A 20594-nucleotide genomic window follows, 5' to 3' on the forward strand; every position below is an offset into this window, starting at 1 on the left:
TAATTATAGAAGCTTTATACTTATATATATTATAATTAATATATACTATTATCTATTATTCGAGTTTAAGATTAAATGATTTTAAATAAGAGATAATAGATTAGCTAGAGACGAAAAAGCTCGCTTAGCTATTAGCGAGTAAATATTATATTTAATACTAATACTTACTCTATAGTAATTAAACTTATTTACTATAATAAATTTAATTTATAGAAGTAGCTATATATCTATATAGGTAGATCGTAAAATATATATTATTATTAAACCTAGTTACTATAGAATTTTAGTGAGAAGTAGATATTTTAATGTTGCGCCGGATTTATCGGATTTAAAAAAACTGCATTTCCTAGTAAACTGCGTTTCCTAGTGATAACAGGTATCCCCTCACTAAATCCGCGGGGTTTCTTGCCCGAGCATGCAGGTTTTCCGTTCCTGCAGCGATCACATCGATCGTATCTCGCGATTGCCAAGCACCTGCCCGATCAGGAAAGCGCGCTGTGCTTACACTTTGCAAGTGCTGACTTTGAAATGTCGAACCCCAATTCCAGTAAACGATGCACGATTTGCGTAGGTACGTAAATTTCGGACCGACTTGATTGATTCGTCGTCTTCTCTTACCAGCGTTCAAACCGATTGAAGACGTCTAAGGATCGCCAGAAGGTCGCGCAACGGACTCGCCTCTTTGGAAACCTTAATAGGGAGGAGGTTTAGCAATTTTTTTCATAAGGATTTTCAATAAAAAATAACGCGTTGAGTATATCAAATTTAAAGAATTCTATTCCACGAAGCTTGACGCCGATAGATTTTTTTAAGAATTTCTTAAATTAGTTTATATAATAGAATAAGATAGGGCTAAGCTAAAAAATCTTAAATTTATATATATAGTTAATTATAAATTTGGATTCGCTACGCTTTTTAATTAGATATTACGAATAAATGAATTAGCGTTCGTAACTATTAAAATCTCTTTCTCTATTTTTAATTATTTAATAATTTTACTATCTTCTATCAAAATTTAATAATTTTATTTTTAAATTATAGATCGTAAATTACGCTTTTTAAATATAGAAAAATTATAGAATTCGATCTTATAGTTTTTAAATATATAGAATTTAAATATCGTTTACTAAAGTTCGCTTATTAAATTTACTCGACAGCTCTAAATAATAAAAAATTAATATATATTATTTAAATTTGAAATAACTTTTTTAATTTTTTATTAAAAAAAAATTAATTCTTTTTTTAAATTATAAAGCGTAAATTACGTATTTTAATAACGTATAAATTTAAAAATTTAGTCTTATAAGTATTTAAAGATAAAGAATTTAAATATTACTTATTAAAGTTCGCTTATTAAATTTACTCGATAGTTCTAAATTAAAAGAATATAGATTATAAATTTAATTTATAGATTTAAACTCGTTATATAATAGTAGATTTAGAACTTAATATTAAAAAGCGTAACTTTTAAATCGCTTTTAATATTAAAATAAATGAAAATATAATTAAGATATCGATTTATTTTTTATAAAATTAATAAAATCTATTTTCATAAGCGATTACTCTATTGAATAATTATCTTTTAAAAATTTCTTTTAAAAAACGATATTAAATAAAGATCTCTTTAATATCTTATAAAAAGCGCGATTAAGACTAGTTTAATAGCTATTATATATCTTATTATTCGCTATCTATCTCGTTAAAGTCGTTTATATTATCTTTTTTATAAAACTTAATATCTTTATTATACTCTCTTAATAGTTAATATATTTTATCTTAAGCTTAATAAGCGCTATACGAGAATTCTTAATCGTTTATTATAAATTCTATCGTTGAGATTATTAGAACTAGTATAGATGCGATACTAGTATAAGTAAGATAGATTAAGAATAATAAGGCTATCTAACTATGTAGATAGAAAGGAGATATAATATAATAGGGGATATCTCCGTCAAGGCCCGCTAGTTATAGAGCTGAGGGCTAAGTAATATATTAAGAGTACGCTCGTAACAGAGATTATTAAATTAAATAATAATATCTTTAAAATAGAGATTCTTAATATAAAGAGTTATCGTTATTAATTATAATAATAATATTAAAGATAAAGATTTAATCTTATAAAAAGAAGTTTTAGAGACTTATAGCTCGATAGAGATAAAAAAAGTTCGATAGAGATAAGTAGATAAGTAGATATATATAACTTATTTAAAATAAAAGAGATATATTATATCGCTAGTAATTATAAAGTCTTAACTATTATAAATAAAGTCGTTTTAAATAATATCTTCGAGTTATATATTAGCTAGTAGAGAATTATATAATATAATCTTTCTTTTATATTAGTTTTATAATAATAATAATAAATTAATAACTCGACCTCGTCTTTTATTTTAGCTACGTCTAATAGAAAGTAAATTTTATATCGTTATAATTATAAAGACTTAACTATTATAAATAAAGTCGTTTTAAAATAATATCTTAATATTATATATTAGTTAATAGAGAGCTATATAATATACTCTTTCTTTTATATTAACTCTATAATAAAGATATATTTCTAATAAGTCGATAATATTTTTAATTAAGAGTAGAATATATTATATATAAGATTTATATAGCGTAGAGTCTAAGAAGAAGAATCTCGAGTAGAGTAATATCTAGTAATAAATATAGTAGAAAGATAGCGAGGAATATCGAGAGGTTTAAATAGTCGTTGATATTCTGTTAGATTACACTTTACCTAATGAAGGACTAGCGTAGCCGCCTTGCCGTACACGGTAATTCACTGTGAAGCCAAGCCCTAATGCACTTGCTGACAACCCTCTTGCAGGCCTCTTTCCTTCTCATTCTCCAAGATAACTTGGAGCAGTCACTACAATTACCTCGAGAGACCTTGAACGAAGTGATCCTGATACCCTAAGCTGTTCCAATTGTGGAAAGATATTTCGCAGAAAAAGATTCCTCACACACATTCAGCAGTTGCCTGATAAGCAGCATCTGCAGCGAACGATATCAAGATAACTCGTGGGACCCTACCCGATCGTACTTGATTACATCTACTTCGTACTCCGCCCGAGATTGGTTGTACACCTCGACTACTACGCGGTGCGCACCGTCCCTGACAGTCCAGCAGAGATATGGCCTGGGGAAGCCATGGCGCAACGGCTTTTGCAACCTTTATGATTCTCTGTCGTGCGTATCATCTAACTCGTTACCGATGCATATGATGAATACCGCTGAATTTATTGACTAGCGACATGTTTTGGCCTCGGCATCCTCTTCTCCCTCTTCCCCTACGACTACCCCATCCTATGGAACCCAGCCGCATGTCCGCCTGAAGCCTACGTCAGGCTCGAGAACCACCTGAAATTCCTGCACGCTTCTCCGCTCATAATCCCCCGTATCCTCCACACGGTCATCGGAACAGGCCTCCTAGGTTTCTTCATTAAGCTTTACAGGCCCTCGGAATCCAATATGCTCTTCGACGGCGCCAGCCTGGTACTGTACATGTGCGGTGTGATTATATACCTTGCCAACATTGTCAAAGGCCTGAGGGTCGTTACCAGCGGTGTATACGACCGCGAGCTTGTTGAAGGGGAGCTAGCTGTTGGCGTGAAAGGTGTGGAAGCGGGAGCAGAGGAGTTTCTCGGGAGAGATGACAGTTTGAAAGTGATGGCAGCTAGCAATACTATATTGGCGCTCGTACTGGTTGGAGTGCTAGTGCTGCAAGCCGGGCAGTGGTATGCTGAGAGGAAAGAAGGGCAAGAGGTGGAGAGTCATAGGGCAAGGAAGGAGAAGACGGCGAATGGTGAGAGCAAAGGTGAGGAGAGGAATAAGCATAAGAGTCCAAATTCGAAGAAGAAAATTTGAAAAACGGTGAGATGGAGTGGCTTTGAAAACAGATGATGGCATGTTCTGAAGGTGCCCGGCATACTTTCTCTGCGCAAAATCTGTAATCTATAAGATCTATTCGAGAATTCCCTCTTCCCCCCCCCCAACGTTCGCGTCTGTTGCGTTCCTTTTCCTTCAAATGTACCCGCTTGCATGGTAGCGTTGCTCTACTGCGTTCCTTTTGGTACCGACATCGACAACCTTCTCGAGTGTCTTTTTGAGTACATAGACTTGATCGCGACCAAGATATTGACCCCTGGTCACAACATTACAGTTAGCGATGGAAAAGATAAGATCTTCTGCCTAGATGGCTTACCCGTTATGGTCTTCGCCAGCATATATGGAGCCTTCGGAGCTAACCGCAGAAGAGCTGTTGTCGCGATCCTCCAGGTTTCCAGCATCCCTCAGGGGCTTTTTCGAGCTTGTAATGCCTGTGGACGGAAAGGAAATGATTTCTCGAATGCTTCGGACTAGGAAAAGTTCACTGATGATGGGGCGAAACAAAGGCAAGCAGGCCCCAATGATCCCGGGCGAAGATTCCATCATTAGCCAGTACAGAGTTGGGGTAAACAGACCTTTTCGTCAATGGGTAAGCCAAGGTCGTTACTGTTGGGATTGCAGATATTCATACAAGTAAAATCCTCGTCACCAGATTGGACTCTTGAGGTTGAAGGTCGTTAGTGGCCTTCCATTTCTGATGAGATCATGAAGAAAAGCTTACCGACAGCAATCTTAAGAAAAACATGAGCTTCGTAACGCTTGCCGCAATGGTCCTTTAGTGTGTAAGCATTGACTTCCTAAATGCGTGCAAAAGAGGTTTACAATATTCCCAGCAGAAACACGCCACTCACGCCGATTTTCTGTTTTGCTGGCAGCTGAAACGCCCAGATCTAGGTGGCAATCAGCCCGAGTCTAAAGGGGAGATATAGGAAGGCTTACCCAAGGGATGGGCATTACAAGGATCATGAGGTCTGTGATAGCGTCTGAGAACGCTTGTCCAATGTACATCATGTTTTCATCGATGTAAGTGTCAGCAGTGCCTCCAAAGCCAGTCCGATTCTTTGATATTGGGTAGTAATGGAGCATAGTCGCGAAGAAGAAGCCAACGGTCCATGTCACAATGATTGTGATCATGGTCCAGACGAGGGCCAAGAACAAAGCACCGCGGAAGATCCTTGCAGCTTTTGTGAGTAACTTATTCTTGCGAACGTCCATGAGATAGATCTACCTCTTGTAAAGAAGAAGCACTGACAACTTCGTCAGGGCGAACGTCAATGTTGAGGTCATCAGTGAAGCATAATTAATCTAGACACCACCGTTGGAGATGCAACAGACAGGAAGACTGGAGAAAGGTCTTACCTGTTGGAAGACCTCTAAAGATGGGTAAAAACGAGTGATCCATCTGATGCGATCTTTGTGTGTCGTCCTAGATCCCCAAGTGCGGTTCCTGTATCTCGGAATCAGCCCACAGCCAACCGAATCTCTGAGGTCGAGTACCGACCAACGAACATACACAATGCGGTACCAGTCGTGAAAAGCTGGATCTACCTTTGTCATTTTGTCAATCGCAAGACAGATGCGCCACTCGTTGGACCCGATCTACCAGTGCGAAAAGAATCAGGTAGTCGTCCCATGCAAGGACCGCATTCTTAATCTCTCTAGCATGAAGGCGAAGCAGAACAGCTACGGCCGCCAGTAGGGTCAACACTGTCGCCAGCGGGTACATTTTTCCCTGTGTTTCACCCATGGTGAATGCAATGCGAGACCACTGCGGATTGAGAAGTACAGGCCTTAAATGAAGGAAACAGGAGACTTCTAGGATACTAGATATTCATTACGATCGCGGCCATACGAGCGAGCATGCATGACGGTATCGCTGTGGGCTTTTGACCTGCACATTCAATGAACGCAGTGCGGCCACAGGATCGCTCTCGGCTTTTCAGAAGGCGTCAGGTCCAAACGCTCAATTACAGTGTCGCAGTAATGCATATTGAGACAGTGAAAACATACTCTCGATCTCTGCATTGTGCCAGCCCCTGCAATCCGAGGCAGGTGGGGCCAGAGGAACAGTCAGCCCTCACTCCCAACGGAAAACGAAGTCATGCATGAACAACGGCTGAAAGTAGGGTCTTACGACGCCCACTCTCTTGTCCACAAGACGCAGTAGATGTTTCAGCTCCGAAGAAAAGCAGCTGAAAGCCACAACCATTGTGAAGAGCCGGCTGTCACTCTCTGTCCAGCACCACGGTCAGAATGGAGAATGTGCACAGTGGATGAGTGAGCACCGAGGCTGTGCCCTTCTTTTGAGAGCCAAAGCGCTGCCAGTATGTACCATGGTCAATTCAGGGGATCTGAGAATCTGACGTGGGTCACCGTTCGTCCTGCCATACTGGTCCTCCAGCAAGCGAAGTTCGAGACTCATTCCGAGGAGGTTCCGTTTCAGAGTGCGAGTACTGTAATGGGAAAGGATAGGCTTACCAAACATCAATTCGCTGCTTTAAAGTCGGCTCTTCTGATCCTACAAGATCCATGTGGTGTCCGTGGGAGCTGGGTAAGCGTTAGGGAAATAACAAAGCTCTCTTGCGTCGGAACCGAGCCAAAGGTTTTCTACTCTCTTCAAGCATGCATTCTTACGGCGAAGGTACCCTCATCGAAAGGCTGAGCAGATTTTCTTCCGGGTGGTATGCGGGTACATTCGCTGCGGCGTGTATGGGGCTGTGAAACATCCATGTTGGGGGCCATCACGTATGAAGCGGAAGGATTGTTTGCATAAATTGAAACACATGAAATGCACACGCCGCCTCACGAGAGAAATCGACATTGTCGATTGTTGATGCAGCCACAAGGCATACGAATCAAATACTCGATATGCGCACGCCGCACGAAAGAAGCCCACATCATCGGCCATCAATGCCGTCCCAAGACGCCCGATTAAAGTTTTCGACCGATCTCCAAGCATCGTCAACCCCCGATGCCTTCATAATCCACGTGAATAAAGTACGTGAGCTATACCCAAGGATCCTCAAGCAATCACCTTGCCTCCCAGCTGCTTCAAAAGTCAGAAGCTACGTCGACTCGCCTCTTTATTGACCCTCACAATGCGTTCCGCCCTCTACCTTCCATCGGCGCTTCTTCTCTGGCCTCTCTTGGTCTTTGCCCTGCCACTGCCGTCATGTCTCGACGTGTCAATCCCTAACATTTACCCTCTTCATTTGCCAGGTTGATGCGCATATACAGACCTCACTTCTTTGCCTGATGACCATGTGACCCTTTTGGGCTTCTCCGCGCCGACTGAGCCCTAGGACAAGACCCTCTACGTCGCAAAGCCCGATCGACCGGTGGGTGCCTTTTACACACGCAGCATTCATTGTTGCTGACGGTTGAACTCAGAGGAAGTAGCTGATGCTAACGCCATCCACGCGATTAAACGGCGCGAGGATATCGTCGAACATGCTATCGTTGGGTCTGATGGACCTGTGCACCGCGATGTCGAATCGGCCCTTTTGATTGTGGGGAAGGAAGGACCTAGAGTAAACCCTCGTGCTATCCGCACACTCAAACAGCGCCGGAGCTTCTTTCCGCAAGAACTAGAGGTCGAGACACAGCCAGCTGTGTTGTGCAGATATTTTCAAATCGTTCATCGCTAATGGATCGTATTAGAAGTCTCTGCTATTGCCGATATTGATTCCACGCGCAAGAAGCGCTGGACAATTACGCATGGCAATTGGGATGTAGCTCCGGTGACGCCAGGTGAGTTGCGCCGCACCTTCCATCCGACTATTGCTAATGCTTGAGATCAGGAGGATTTACTGACGACGATCCCGATGCCACACCTACGGAACCCTAAACGAATACTAAACCGATTCCTCGTAGCCCGCGACTCTCCGTATTGATCATTTGTATCATGTTCCATACAATGGGTTTCATCTGGTGATGCCTATTACCTCAGCTGAAATGCGGCTCAATCTCCAGCTACATTCATTTAGAAGGGTGGCGACATTGCAATACCAGAATTGGCAATTTGCATGTCACACTGTCGTCGGAACATTTCTATTGCTGCAACCTCTCTTGACTTCCCCAGTGCCTGGGAGGACGCTTCATGCACTTTAGCATCTACAGACAAGCCTCTCATGTGATGCCAAGAAACGATGCACAGCTCTCACGTAAACATGCTCCACATGATTTGTGGCAGCCTGCCCCTTTCAAGATGATCCTGATGTATAAAGTCTTGGAATGTATCGCTTTGCGGTGGTTCTTCGGCCATTGACATGCTCTCGGCTTCCAGGCATTAGAATCCGATGTCTCCATTACGGTGCCGCAACGGTGCAGATGGTGGGGGTTTGGAAGATTTGCTGACAGGTTACAATGATAGTGCACGTGTGTTTGGCTGAGATTGTATACGCGTATTGTCTTTGAAGGAAGCGAGGACAATATGGATTCTGCGAGGCCCGTTCATCTGCTCCGGGCTCGTTAAATTTCATCGTCAAAGACGTGCGGATGAAGAGTGCCACCAGAATTAATTGTCAACTCTCGAAAGTGGTGGCGCTCTTCATCCGCACGTCTTTGATACTGAAACATGCCGTTCGTAGTCTGCATCGAGCCTTGAATGTATGTTTGTAGAATGGGCACGCGGGCGAGCGCGAAGACTGTGCCTTCCTTCTTGAAGACGCGGTCCTGAGTTCCAAGGCCTGACTTCCCACGTGGGATGCCATCTCCGCAATCATCTGGATCTTCTGGGTGGTAGTATCTTGTTGTGAAACGCGGAGAAAAAGCTGCGGGCTGCTTAACATCTACCAATGAAGTTAAACTACTCATCGTGTACGAGGGTGTACGCGTTGCGGGCATTTTGACGTCTTTGGGGCTGTGGAATACCTGCGAACTGCGGGTAGTCAATCTTGCATGATCCTCGAAGGAATCTTGCACGTGTCTACACCGCAACGGGTCAGGCCTGCACTCACATGGGTACCCGATATGACATTGTGTATAAAGGTGGTCTTTGAGAGTCACTCTCATAGCAGACCCTATCCTCTTCCCTATGCTCTTGAGACAAACTAACAACAGCAACATCTGTTGGAGGAATTTTCTCTATATCCTCGTTACGCATCTCGCTCTCCACACCCTAGCAGCAGTCGTCTGTGCTCTCTCGGCTTCTGCACTCCCACTCCTACGACCACAACTTCCCGATACAGACATCAGTAAGTGATACTTTTCTTCCCTAAGCCTTTCGATGACAGCTCAGGGGTCTGTCTGACCGGTAAAAAAAAGCAAAATTCTAATTCCATCACCAACAACCCAGACAACATCGACATCCCCAGCGGTAAGTGACGTCCCCTTTGCCCAAGCTCTTCGATGACAACTCCGACGCCTAATCCAAGGCGTGTAGGATACCACCCAACCCCCACTTTCCCCGTCCACTGGTACACATCCGAAAGCCACAACGACGCTCTACGCCGCCGCGACGAGGACGCGGTCAAATGGTCGGTGAGCCCGCCTTCGACCACCGAGGACAGCGACCCCTTACGTCGGAGTGACTCCCCCCATCACGACCTCATCCCTAATCCTGATGGCTTCATCGAAACCGGAGGCCCTACGCGCCGCAACGAGGACGCGATCGACTAGTCGCTGAGCCCACCTTCTTCGCCCGACAACCTACGTCGCCGCGACACCCCTCTGCACCACCTCCCGGACGATGGCGCGGTCAGGATCGAAGGGCCGGGACCCCGTGTCAAGGACCCGCGTGCTTGATTCGTTGAAGTCTGCGCTTCTGGGTTTGATCGTTGCTGATATGCGTGAGATGGAGAAAGGAACGCTTGTTGGTGCCGACGGTAGAGGGGCGCTGCGCTGGACGGGGTTGGATCGACCACGGTTCCTGGTGGCAGTCGGCCGTTGCCTTTGTTCACTCAAGTCCCTAGGTCGTTCCGTAGCAACGTGATAGTCCCCCCCCCCACTCGTTCGACTGGACTGGATTGGACTGGATTTTCGCGTGGGTCTCTGTCTTTCTTTGGGCTAGCTATCTTCATGTACTCTACTCTGCAACCGAAACCGGTGTCGGGTAGCTCTGTATTCCAAGAACTTCGCAGCGGTGTAAATGTTGTAGAGTACGTATCATCATCGATTTGCATTTACGACTACTCCTTGCACCAACCTCTCCTCGTCCCCTCATACGATGGGAGAACACGCCCGGCACTGCGAATGAGATGCCTGAGTCATGCTCCAAAATCCCAACCTTCCAATGTTCATACCTAATTCACACCAAGTAGCATCCCAAGACCTTCGCTCATACAACCGCACGCATCAAATCCCAACCCCTCCACAACACAACCCGCAAGCATACTTTACCACGAACCTCCAAACCCTACCCTCGCAGCCTCACCCCCATCCACCCAAGAAAAATCGCCTACTTCCCAACGCCAGAATACAGTCCACGCCAGACTCCATCACGCAAAAAAACGGCATCATGCCCCATCACCCACCCACCCATCTGACATCTCACCCTTGACGACCTGAGAACCCGCGAGCCGAGTGATCGCACCACCGCGCGGCGACCCGCATCATGCCCTCGCCGCGTGCACCGTCGTTTGTATGCCGGCATCACGGGTAAGCGCGTCCGGAGCGGGTGGTGGGGGCCGTGCTTGGAGGAGGGTAGCGGTACGTGGTCAGTTACGACGTTCCTCGAGCGGGGGAGAGGAGGCCGGGAAGCTGGAGGAGGGGAGAAGAAGGGAGGATGGGGCGCGACGTTGGACGGATGGGGGGGGGGTGGAGGTCTCGTAGTACTCGATCGGGGTCGTGGTGCTATACCGGGGGATGGGGAGTAGGGGCTGCGATGCTTGGGTGTTGGATGGAGCACTCCTCTCGAATGGTGGAATGGACGTATAGGACGTGGTACGAAAGCATGTTTCGTATCCGATCCAAACAGAATACCAAAGATGCGGCGTCGCGCTCGTTCGTACCATCAGTTCGGAATACTGCGTGCTCGACTACCAATTCTAGCATCCGCGTCAATCCCAACGAGCCTCGATGTTTTCCTTCAGCGCCACCAAATGATGGGTATCGTATAAGAAAAGCAGAACGGACCAACGCGTGTACATCTCTTCTCCTCTTCCTGTGCCCACGCCTTGCATCAAACCTCTGTCTCTATCCCCGGATCCCGCTCATGATGTTTGAAATGATCCGTCAAATGATCCTTCCCATGCTGCACCTTAGTCTTCAGATAATTAGCGGTCCTAGCGCCCTTCCACTGCATCAAGCCTCTATGTCTTCGATGCAATTGCTCGCTATGCACTTTGTAGTCCTTAATCTGGTCTATTGGCCCTCTACCCTTGTGGCCATCATCCTCCGCGCCGTCTGTGGAGGATTTGCTATTGATCTTGAGCTTGCGGATAAGACCGTTGGCGGCATGATGGGGCCCCTCCTCATCCGGATCGCTGGAATCGCTGGAGTCCGCTGATTCCTCGTCAGACATGGCCATATCCACTTCCTGGTTGTCATCGGCGGTGCTGAGGACCTCGAAAACGTTTGAAAGATTCGGACTCTTGCTGGTAAGCTTATGGTGGTAAGCGCCCAGTCCGCGGTAGAACTTAATTGGCACCTCGATAGTGCCCATTCGCTCTCCTAAATTATCGTCGCAATTGGACTGTGCCCGCTTTAGAGTATCCGGATCACTCTTCCAGACTGGCAGAGTAACGGTGCGATCTTCTTCATCCGGGATATCCTTGAGCCACAGCACGGCGAAAGCGGGAGTCTTGTCCAAGCCGAGATTGTTCTTCCGGAACTCGATGACAACGCAAGAACAGTAGCGTTTACGAACTGCAACGCGCACCGGCCGCTCATGCTTGCCTGTCCACTGGCTTCCGTTTTCCGTGTCTGTTTCGGAAGAGTACATTTTACCCCGATTGATCGTCGTGCGTATCTTCATGCGCAAACTTCGCAGGTCAGGCGAGATGTCCTTTGAAGTAATTGGCCCTGTGACTTCCAGAGTTCCGTAGCTATCCCAGCCGAGAAGCTCTTTCGGAGCTTGTAGTTTTATGGAGCGGAAGACCATGGATATGCGAACCCTACCATAGCCCAGTCCCCCTACCAAGGGATAATTGTCCATCACCTGTGATCGCCCCCTCAAGATCTTGCCGAGAGGTAGGGCAACAACTCCGAGGAGAGGATCATTCTCATGGATTCGAGAATCACGGACCGAGATAATCACTTCGGTGGTCCGCCAGTCTCTGATGAATCGTTCGGTTCCCGCATTGAAGAATGGGTTCGGGTTCTTAGGTTTTGTGCGTGTTTTGAATACGGTCTGGTGATTCAAGATCACAGTAGAGTAGCTCGATGGTAGATCATTGTCCTCTTCGACATCATCGCCCTCGTCTCCCTTGGATTGGCCCTTATTAATTCTCTCGAACTCTAGGCCTGTAATCTGATGAATTTGAATTGCGAGAATCCCCGTCGGGTAGTCCTCGAGCGGGGGCGTTGAAATGATCATAGCGTCCTCTTTAGACTTCAACATCTGAGCCTTTTGCTGGTCTAGCTCGTGGGATTCATCATGAGTCGTGGCTTCCCGGAGTTTGCTTTTAGCATCGTTGGAGACCTTGTCTTTTAATCCCTGGAGTGATCTGACATCTTCCTCGATTGTTTGTTTCTTTAGCTGTTCATCTCGTATGCTTGTCTTCGAGAAATACCCCACACTCCAATCCAAGGTCCCCGGCATTTCTTTACTCCCTGCGTGGATTTTGGGTCAGCATGTTTTCAGTAAATTAGATGCTTGAGCTACAAGACACGGTCTAGGAAGGAAGCTAGCGTTTGGATTCACTTCCCAAACACGGTTTGCATCTGAACCTTCGAACACGGAAGGGGACTTTACTCCGAGGTGTACGCACCTTCTAGAGCAAGAAAGCCATCGGTTCGATCCCACATCTTTTCTTTAGATTGAGGCGAGTGCATCAGTTCTTTGAGGTCTATTTCGATTCTGCCAAGATCATCATCGCTAGCACATCTCGAAGTCAGTATTCCCATTCGTGATCAAGATTTGGGAGATAAGACATGTTTGAGGAGCAGAAAGGTGATAAAATGGGTGACCCGTTCCTCCAGAGTGTCTCGCGACTCAAAAAGCAGTCGCGAATGGAAAGGGATAATCCGAAAGGTGCCTTACGCTGAAGTACGGTCAGAATCCCAAAGCTGGACCCTTATACGTTCCTCCGCATTGAGCTCCTCTGGACCCACAAGGATGAAAGCAGTCTCATCCCAGACCTACACGAATCCGGTTTTAGCATTGTGTTTAGAATAAGACTTATGAGCTTCAAGGCACAGAATGGGTGCTCACAGGTTCCATGTCGCTCACGATAACTCGTGTACTCCACACAGGCTTTCCGAATTTTGCCCATCCCACGGCAACGTACGCGTCAGACGAAGCCTTTTTCAAAATTCCCAAGCCTGGGTCTCCTGCCTTGAAGTTTCGCCCTCTTTTAATTTTGACCATCAAAACACCTCGGGCCGTGGTATCTTTCTTGAAATCATCTCCAACAAGCATGTCTTTCAGATCCAGCGTCAAGCTCTTTGGAGCTACGTATTCCGCGAGCGCAGCATCGATAGAGCTTTGCACGAAGGACGAGATGAGCGGTAAATCCATTAGGTTAAGTCCCCTTTTTGTCAGTGGCACACAGGAGAGGTCTGCTTTGGGCTGCCCAAGGAAGGTTAAAGTGCAGAGCGCGAAGAATGGTGGGTCGGGGCATCTTTCATCAGAGTCAGCAAGTCAATCGATCTGTGCTAGCAGCGAGCTTGAAAGACTCGGTCAGCCTACAGTTGGAGACGGAGACGCATCGTACCGACGATGCCACGGAGCTCCACCCAGACAGCTGGACCCGATTAGCACGTCTTACTACTAGTTAGAGAAGGTAGCATTGGGATAGTAACTTACGGAAACGAATACCTCCAGGTAGATAGAAAGCCAGAAACAGATGAGCGTTCTTGGATTTCTCCTTAATGCCTTTGCCGCTACTTGACGCTCTGTATGAAAATCCAACCTCAACATTAACAAAATCACCTTCCTCTGCTTCCATGCCCTCAGCGATGTTCTCCTCGTCACCCTCCTTCTTCTGTTCATCTCCCTTTGACTGCTCATCTTCCCCAGATGATCCCATGTCGTCTGGTTTGGTCTCATCGTCGACTCCGCCTTGCCCAGGGACTTTACGGTCGCTTTCGTCCTTCTCATTCTTGACTTTGCCATCTTTGGACACCGTCTTAGCAGCCGCTCCTGTGGGAAGCCACCGGACTCCTAGAATACGAATAGCTTCATTACCCTGACCCAAGTCCTCGACGCTGACCATGCGCACTAGTTTGGGTAATGACGCTTGCATGACATCTTCAAGAGTATCCGCCAGGCTGGTGAAAAGTTCGGGGTTGATGAGTGGCCAAACACTGGACAGAAGACTGTTGAGCCATTGAGTCGATTCCGGCATTGGAGAGCTGATAGTTTCCTGTTCTTGCTTCCTTGCGCTATCCCAGACTTCTTCATCCCAGATGTCGTTGATCCTGTGAATTAGCCAACCCCGTATGCCCCAGATGATGCCGCCGCCAACTACCACACCAAAGACCAGCAATAGTGAGGACAGTAGCAGGGTATGAGGCCAGGATCTTTGCATATCAGTCCTACCGCTGATGAAATGGCTTCCAACAAGAAGGGAAAGCGCGGTGAGAAGAAGAGAACTTGTTCCCACTGTGAAAGCAAGACTGTAGACACTGCTTATCTCTGTTTTTGTAGCAGCAAAACTTGGCGGTGGGAAGAGCTTCTCCATTCGCTGGTGTACTGCCTGCTGTTCCTGCGTCTCCTGCTCAAGTTCAGACTTGGTTTTCGAGCCTGCACTGGCACCAGTAGCACTTCGATGACTTGAGCCCGGAGGAGGTTCATTCGCAGGAACAGTTTGGAGCTCTTTGTTAGTTGTATCATGGACCATGACCTTGAGGTGCGTTACAGGATCCGTCACTTCTCGAGGGGCGTGGTCTCTCTTCATGTGCTTCATGTTCTTCCTCTTTTGTCGTGGATCCAACGTACTGTCGGTTGCCTCCGACGTATCCTTGAGCGTTGAAGACTTTTCAGATCCGTCTTGGTCCCCACCCTCACTCGGAAGGCTATCTCTATGATCGTTCTTTCCCTCCGAATCAGGAGGATTTCCGTCAACATTTCGGTTGTAGGAGCTGTATGGGTACTGTTCATTTATCGTTTCATCGTTGATATGGCCATCGAGGTGGAGGAAACGTTTTGTAGAATCAAAGAGCCCATAATGCTCTTCTTTTTCCGGAGCTTCGTGCTCTATATTGGATTGGGGTACAGTAGCTTCAGAGTCCTCCTGGCGCTCTTGTTTCCGATCCTGATACCCTGAAATGGTAGGTATAGGGTGTCGCTCGGTGTATGGCGCCTGGTTGGTACGGCGTGAAGCATTCTCGTCAAAGTCGTCGTGGTTCGACATGATTGTGGGCCAACGGCACTATTGAAATGAACGAGAGCATAGAATCACGGGGGTTTGGGGCAGGACATGGAGAGGAAAGTAGGGTTTGTATACAGAGTCAATTGAGCAAGCAACTGTTCTCTCTCAATGTTGGGAATTGATAGTAATACTAATTTATATGGACCTTCAATCAGTAAGTAGAATGACATAGGGAAGGAGTCGAATGAGGTTAGTATTGTCTAAACTTGATTTGATACTGACACAACGGAATATGCCAAGGAACGCGCGAATGAGATCTAAAAGATCGGCGTCTAGGATGTCATTTGTGGGGTAAGAAAAAGAAGGGTCCTCGGGTCCTTACGGGTGTATGATTGAAGGAAAATCCTCCGAGTGACTGTTCGCCGTGCTTTGCAGCAAGTCCAGTCCCACCCTCTGGTCGACTCTCCTCTGCCATGCCGGAAAGAAGCTACACCCAAAACCACTACGAAGTCCTTGGCCTCCCATCTAACCCCTCTACAAGCAAAGACCTCACAGACCAAGACATCCGCCACGCCTACCGCCGCGCCCTCCTCCTTCATCACCCCGACAAATCCCGCCCTTCCCCCGCCTCACCGTCGACTTCAAAATACACCATAGACGCTATCACCCTCGCCTACAAAACCCTCACGGATCCCAGCGCCCGCTCCGAACACGACCTCTCTCTCATCACATCATCGTCCGCAACACGAGTCCCGGTCCAACCCTCACACCCAGGCCTGGAAACCGTGGATCTAGGTGACATGGGCTATGACGAGAAAGAACAGATGTGGTATCGTGGCTGCCGGTGTGGGAAGGATGGTGCCTATGTGATTACGGAGGAAGAGTTGGAGTTGAACGCCGAGTATGGGGAGACGATTACGCCCTGTCAGGGATGCAGTCTTTGGTTGAGGGTGACTTTTGCTGTCGCCGAGGATGGGTGAGGCATGGTTTCTTCTTCTTGGAGGAAACGAAAGGTATCAAGCAAAGCCATGCGGTTCTGTGCCGCTGGATGCCCCACATCTGTGGTTCACGTGAAGGTGGCAAGGCCAAGGGCGTGGACGGCTGCCCAGACGAAATGCCTCTGAGCCTACGGAGCGGGTCCAGAGACATCACATGGCCAGTATTCAAGCGGCTACGAGCTGTCTACGGCAGCGTTGGATTCGTCACGTCCATTCCAGACGAACAGGCGTGTCGCTGATGGTGGTCTTGGGTGGTCTGCTGAGAGGAGACCTGCAACCGCGCGCTAAGGAGAGAAAGTTATCTTATGCAAGTCTGGCGTGAAGGCAGTATATGCAGGAAGATAGCGGCTACGGTCTGAAGGATGGTCGCACCAGGGTAGTATGACGAATGGATCGGCGCGAGGAGAATCTTGGTGGCCTGGTCGGTGAGGCCGAGCGAGGTCTTTCATACAGTACTGTGCTATTAGCGCCGCAGATGTGTGGTCCCGGAGTTGAAACCCAATGTTGATAATTTGAGTACGGAGTACTCCGTCCGCAGGATATGTCACCTTTGAGAGTGTATCGGGTCCACCAGTGTAGCATTAGGATAGCTATTTAACAGTCTTCATTGATAAGATAGTAAGCTATGTGTAGCAGAATGACCAGCATAGTGCATACAACAAGGCGGGATACAGCATACACAGCAAGAAAAGCCCCGTCCATCAAGCACCCAAGTATGATTACAGAGAAGGAGAAAAAGTCAGCAACACCCATTGGCAACCTCCAAGCAAGTCCTGTCTCGTTGCCCGTAAGCCGCTAGAGCAAGTGCAAACGCCGTTCTAAGATAGTAATACCCCTTTATGAATACAGCAACACTTTTGGCGGCTAGGACAGCCGTCTTCCATGCTATGCTTGATCCGCGTCACGCTGGCTGGAGCGGACGAATACGTTCCATCGTTATGTCGTCGTAAATATGGTACAATTTTGACATTGTCTATTCCTCCCTCTTCCTCTTTCTGTTCGTCCTGATATTCTCGATCGATGGTGCTGGGCTGGTACTATCTCGGCGAGAGCTGTTGCTGGATGAAGAGCTGCTTGAAGCGTTGGCGGCGGCGGCTTGGGCGGCCTCGAAAAGAACGGCACCGAGAGCACCTGTATCAGTATGGTCGATGGGGCTTCCTGCCTCCGTTGGTGGAAGTTCGCCATCCTCTAGGACTCCCATCACGATGGCACCGGCTCCGTGAGTGCGAGCGTGCTGTGAAAGGTTGTCGCTACGGGAGAACTTCTTGCCACATTCATTGCACTCGAAGGGTTTGTCGTGAGTGTGGAGAGAGCGGTAGTGACGCTTGAGATGCTCTTGGCGACGGAAGCGGCGAGAGCACAGATTGCAAACAAATGTCTTTGATGGATCATCCGTGAGTGATTGTTTGCGGCCTCGACGTGCCACTGGCTGGAGGGAGGTCGCAGCAGTATCAGTGCCAGATGCAACAGCGTTGCTGTCAGAGGCAGCATTGCTATCATGAGTTTCAGATGTTTCGGGAGCAGCAGAACCTTGCTCTGGTGACGAGCCAGTGGCGTGCGAGTGCGTCTCGTGCTTTATGCTGGGCTCAGAGTCAGATATGTCGGCATTGATGCTAGTCTTCTTCACTGACTTCTTGGTCTGACCCCGCTTCTTGGTGGTCTTCATCTTGGCAGACACGTCTTCAGAGGAGCGCCGGGATTCAGGAGGTGTTGGAAGTCCGGCCGACGCAACTTGGTCAACGTTCTCAAAGTCCTCGAAACTGTCTTCACTGAGGAACTCCTCGTCGTCAAATGAGATGAGGTCGAGTCGCTGTCTCTTGTTGCCAAGGTAAGAAGTGCTTTCCGAACGTGAGAATCGGGAAAGGTCAGTGACGAACTCGTTCTCAGAGTCGTCGAGATCAGAGAATGTGTCGAAGCTTGGCAGACCACCGAGGGTAGATGTCGCTGAAGACTCGAAAGATTTACTGAATTGAGATTCTTGTTTGATTAGGCTGAGATCACCTCCAAGGATCAGTTTGTGCTCCTCGTCGTCCCCTGAGCACAAAGTTGGCAAAGGTGGAAAGTCGATCGCGATGTTGCTTGAGTTTTGCGCATCGACAAATAGATTGCGAGGATCACAAAAATCAAAATCGGTAGTGGAAGTGGTAGTGCTGGATCGCGAGATTGGTGACGGTGAAGGAGAAAGTGAAGGACAAGAATTGATGGAAAGGAGGTCGGAGGCTTGGCTAGCCGTTACCGAAGGCGGGTGGATAAACACTACGGACACAACGCAATCATTAGAACACGACACTTCGAAAATTGTATCGAATTTCTTCAAATCCACAATAATCAATCGATGGTTGTGGTCGAACATGGGGAACAGATCGATGATTCATGTGACGTACCAGGTGTCAATGGTGGTGAGCAACATCGAGTCCAATCCCCGCCAGCGAGAATTTCACTCTGCACATCACTTTGGCATCCCTCTTTGACGCCCTCGATGTTCTTCTCAAGTCCCATGTATGCACCCGTTACTGGAGTGGGCAGAACACCACAAGTTGATGGTGGGCTGTTGGAGGCACTCCCAGAGAAAGAAAGCGGTGGTGTCGATGGGTAAACGTAAAGATCCGGTGTGCTGCACTCGGTGTTCACTGAAAGCTGCTGGCCTTCATATTGGCATAAGAAAGCCGGCTTCTGCTGCATGGGACGAGGAGATGCCATGGCGAGCATTGACTTCTGAGGCTGGTACATGGACGGGCCGGACGAGGGCAACGGAGCGAACACAGGGTACTGTCCGTGCATCATCATTTCATGATGGTAGAGCTGTTGCTGGTATTGATGCATTGCTATGCCACCGTGCATTGCATTAGGGTGTGGGGCGAAGTTGCCGTGCTGCCGACGGTCTGCATTAGGGTCTGGGGTGTAATAGAAAAAGGATTGTTGTCCCATTGGGTGGGGAGGATGCATCGAGTGTGAAGATTCCATGGCTGTTGTGCAATTATCTGGCGGGCTAGAGTGAAAATTGTCAGCACTGCCTCTTCCCTGACATATTACATTCCAGGATCATGCCATACTTGTTTGTTCCAAACGTTGTCGACTGGTCGAAGGAGTGACTGAACAACAGAGCTGGACTATCCAAACGTCTGTCTAATATGTTTAGGGGTGTAGTATTGCTCGGGCTCGGTCTGGAATTCGAAGTGTTTGCTTGTCTGGTGGGCAGAAGTGCCAAATGAGTGACAGTGAGAGGATTGAAGAAGGGCACGTAATGAAAGAGCCCGAGGTCAAAGATCTCAAAAATAATAAAAATATTACAAAGAAGTGGGTTAGTAGTAAAAATGGAAAAGAGATTGGAGTGTCGACGAAATGATCGAGCAGACCTGATAATGAGGAGAGAGAAGAAAATGAATGTGGAGGGCACTCAGCGGGTAAAGTAGAATAACGCAGACAAGCGTTGAAGAAGGCAAGGCCAGTTATTCTTCCATTCTCCACTTAGGCGAAAGAGGACAACGAAATGGAGTTAAATCGACCTAAGGAACCCTAGGCTCGAACATAAGCACATGAGCTAGAGTAGAGACGGATCAAATCGTATGGGGATTTCGGGAGGGATGTGATGATGGCGCAGTGCATCCCAGTAACTTGAATAGCTCTACTTTTTAGCCTTCTAGCTTCTAGCTCAATCCCTCAATCCTCGAATCCTCATCCTCTTTCTCCTCCTTGCCTCTCCAGCTCGCATGCACTAACCCAAGCTTACTAGAAAGCATTCCGAGTCCAACCCATTTGACGAGTCCATTTTCCAACGCCGCTTTTCTCTCATCACTTGTACCATTATTGTCCCAGTCGCAGTACTACCCACACACAAACCCCCCCCCTCCCTCTCTCAGGGCTGACACAGCAGCGAGCGGAACCGAAAAAATAAATAAATAAATCATTTAGGCGTGCGACTTACAATGACAAAGGCAAGAAGGCTGACGAATGAATGACCTCCCATTGGGATTTGGGGAAACCCTGAATGGGCCATAATTTGGTAGAGATTCATTAGGGACATTATTGTTTTTATCATGATTGGGAAATTGCGAGCGACCAAGACGCCCCAACGAAGCAAGCGACGACTCTTCTCAGACAAACTTGGCCTGGTACCAGACTTTGCCTGTGCATGACCACTCAACTCCAGTCCCAAAGGTGTCTTGCTGTGCATAGCGACCTGTGACTTGGCACTGTACTCAGGATACTTTGGGGCCTTCAGGCAAGGATCAGCACCCTCACTGGCCAATGCCGATGAGGGGCACGCTGTTCCACCTGCAAGCAAGCGCAT

At 47.3% G+C, this 20594-nt stretch overlaps 7 protein-coding genes across 7 annotated transcripts; 3 read left to right on the forward strand and 4 right to left on the reverse strand.

Annotated features, from left to right (window-relative positions):
- Positions 1-3137: 3137 nt before the first annotated feature.
- HO133_008644 (uncharacterized protein) lies at positions 3138-3870 on the forward strand (the record flags this gene model as incomplete). The annotated part of the gene is made up of 2 exons (XM_037299509.1): positions 3138-3192; positions 3254-3870. The coding sequence occupies 2 exons, from the start codon at positions 3138-3140 to the stop codon at positions 3868-3870; spliced, it is 672 nt and encodes a 223-aa protein (XP_037155510.1).
- Positions 3871-4026: 156 nt separating this feature from the next.
- Positions 4027-5638, reverse strand: HO133_008645 (uncharacterized protein; the record flags this gene model as incomplete). The annotated part of the gene is made up of 5 exons (XM_037299510.1): positions 4027-4147; positions 4208-4322; positions 4613-4688; positions 4831-5115; positions 5495-5638. 5 exons carry the CDS (start codon positions 5636-5638, stop codon positions 4027-4029), a joined length of 741 nt encoding a protein of 246 aa, XP_037155511.1.
- Positions 5639-6217: 579 nt separating this feature from the next.
- On the forward strand, positions 6218-6612 carry HO133_008646 (uncharacterized protein; the record flags this gene model as incomplete). Its single annotated transcript, XM_037299511.1, is given in 2 exon segments — positions 6218-6442; positions 6454-6612. The coding sequence occupies 2 exon segments, from the start codon at positions 6218-6220 to the stop codon at positions 6610-6612; spliced, it is 384 nt and encodes a 127-aa protein (XP_037155512.1).
- A 1749-nt stretch (positions 6613-8361) lies between these two features.
- HO133_008647 (uncharacterized protein) lies at positions 8362-8869 on the reverse strand (the record flags this gene model as incomplete). Its single annotated transcript, XM_037299512.1, has 2 exons — positions 8362-8770; positions 8850-8869. 2 exons carry the CDS (start codon positions 8867-8869, stop codon positions 8362-8364), a joined length of 429 nt encoding a protein of 142 aa, XP_037155513.1.
- A 2142-nt stretch (positions 8870-11011) lies between these two features.
- On the reverse strand, positions 11012-15347 carry HO133_008648 (uncharacterized protein; the record flags this gene model as incomplete). Its single annotated transcript, XM_037299513.1, has 6 exons — positions 11012-12603; positions 12762-12868; positions 13034-13131; positions 13205-13613; positions 13682-13736; positions 13799-15347. 6 exons carry the CDS (start codon positions 15345-15347, stop codon positions 11012-11014), a joined length of 3810 nt encoding a protein of 1269 aa, XP_037155514.1.
- Positions 15348-15778: 431 nt separating this feature from the next.
- On the forward strand, positions 15779-16285 carry HO133_008649 (uncharacterized protein; the record flags this gene model as incomplete). The annotated part of the gene is made up of 1 exon (XM_037299514.1): positions 15779-16285. The coding sequence occupies one exon, from the start codon at positions 15779-15781 to the stop codon at positions 16283-16285; it is 507 nt and encodes a 168-aa protein (XP_037155515.1).
- Positions 16286-17276: 991 nt separating this feature from the next.
- On the reverse strand, positions 17277-19267 carry HO133_008650 (uncharacterized protein; the record flags this gene model as incomplete). Its single annotated transcript, XM_037299515.1, has 2 exons — positions 17277-18559; positions 18688-19267. The coding sequence occupies 2 exons, from the start codon at positions 19265-19267 to the stop codon at positions 17277-17279; spliced, it is 1863 nt and encodes a 620-aa protein (XP_037155516.1).
- Positions 19268-20594: the final 1327 nt, after the last annotated feature.

Source organism: Letharia lupina, assembly GCF_014066315.1.
Source record: "Letharia lupina isolate WasteWater1 chromosome Unknown contig_5, whole genome shotgun sequence".
Taxonomy (NCBI): domain Eukaryota; kingdom Fungi; phylum Ascomycota; class Lecanoromycetes; order Lecanorales; family Parmeliaceae; genus Letharia; species Letharia lupina.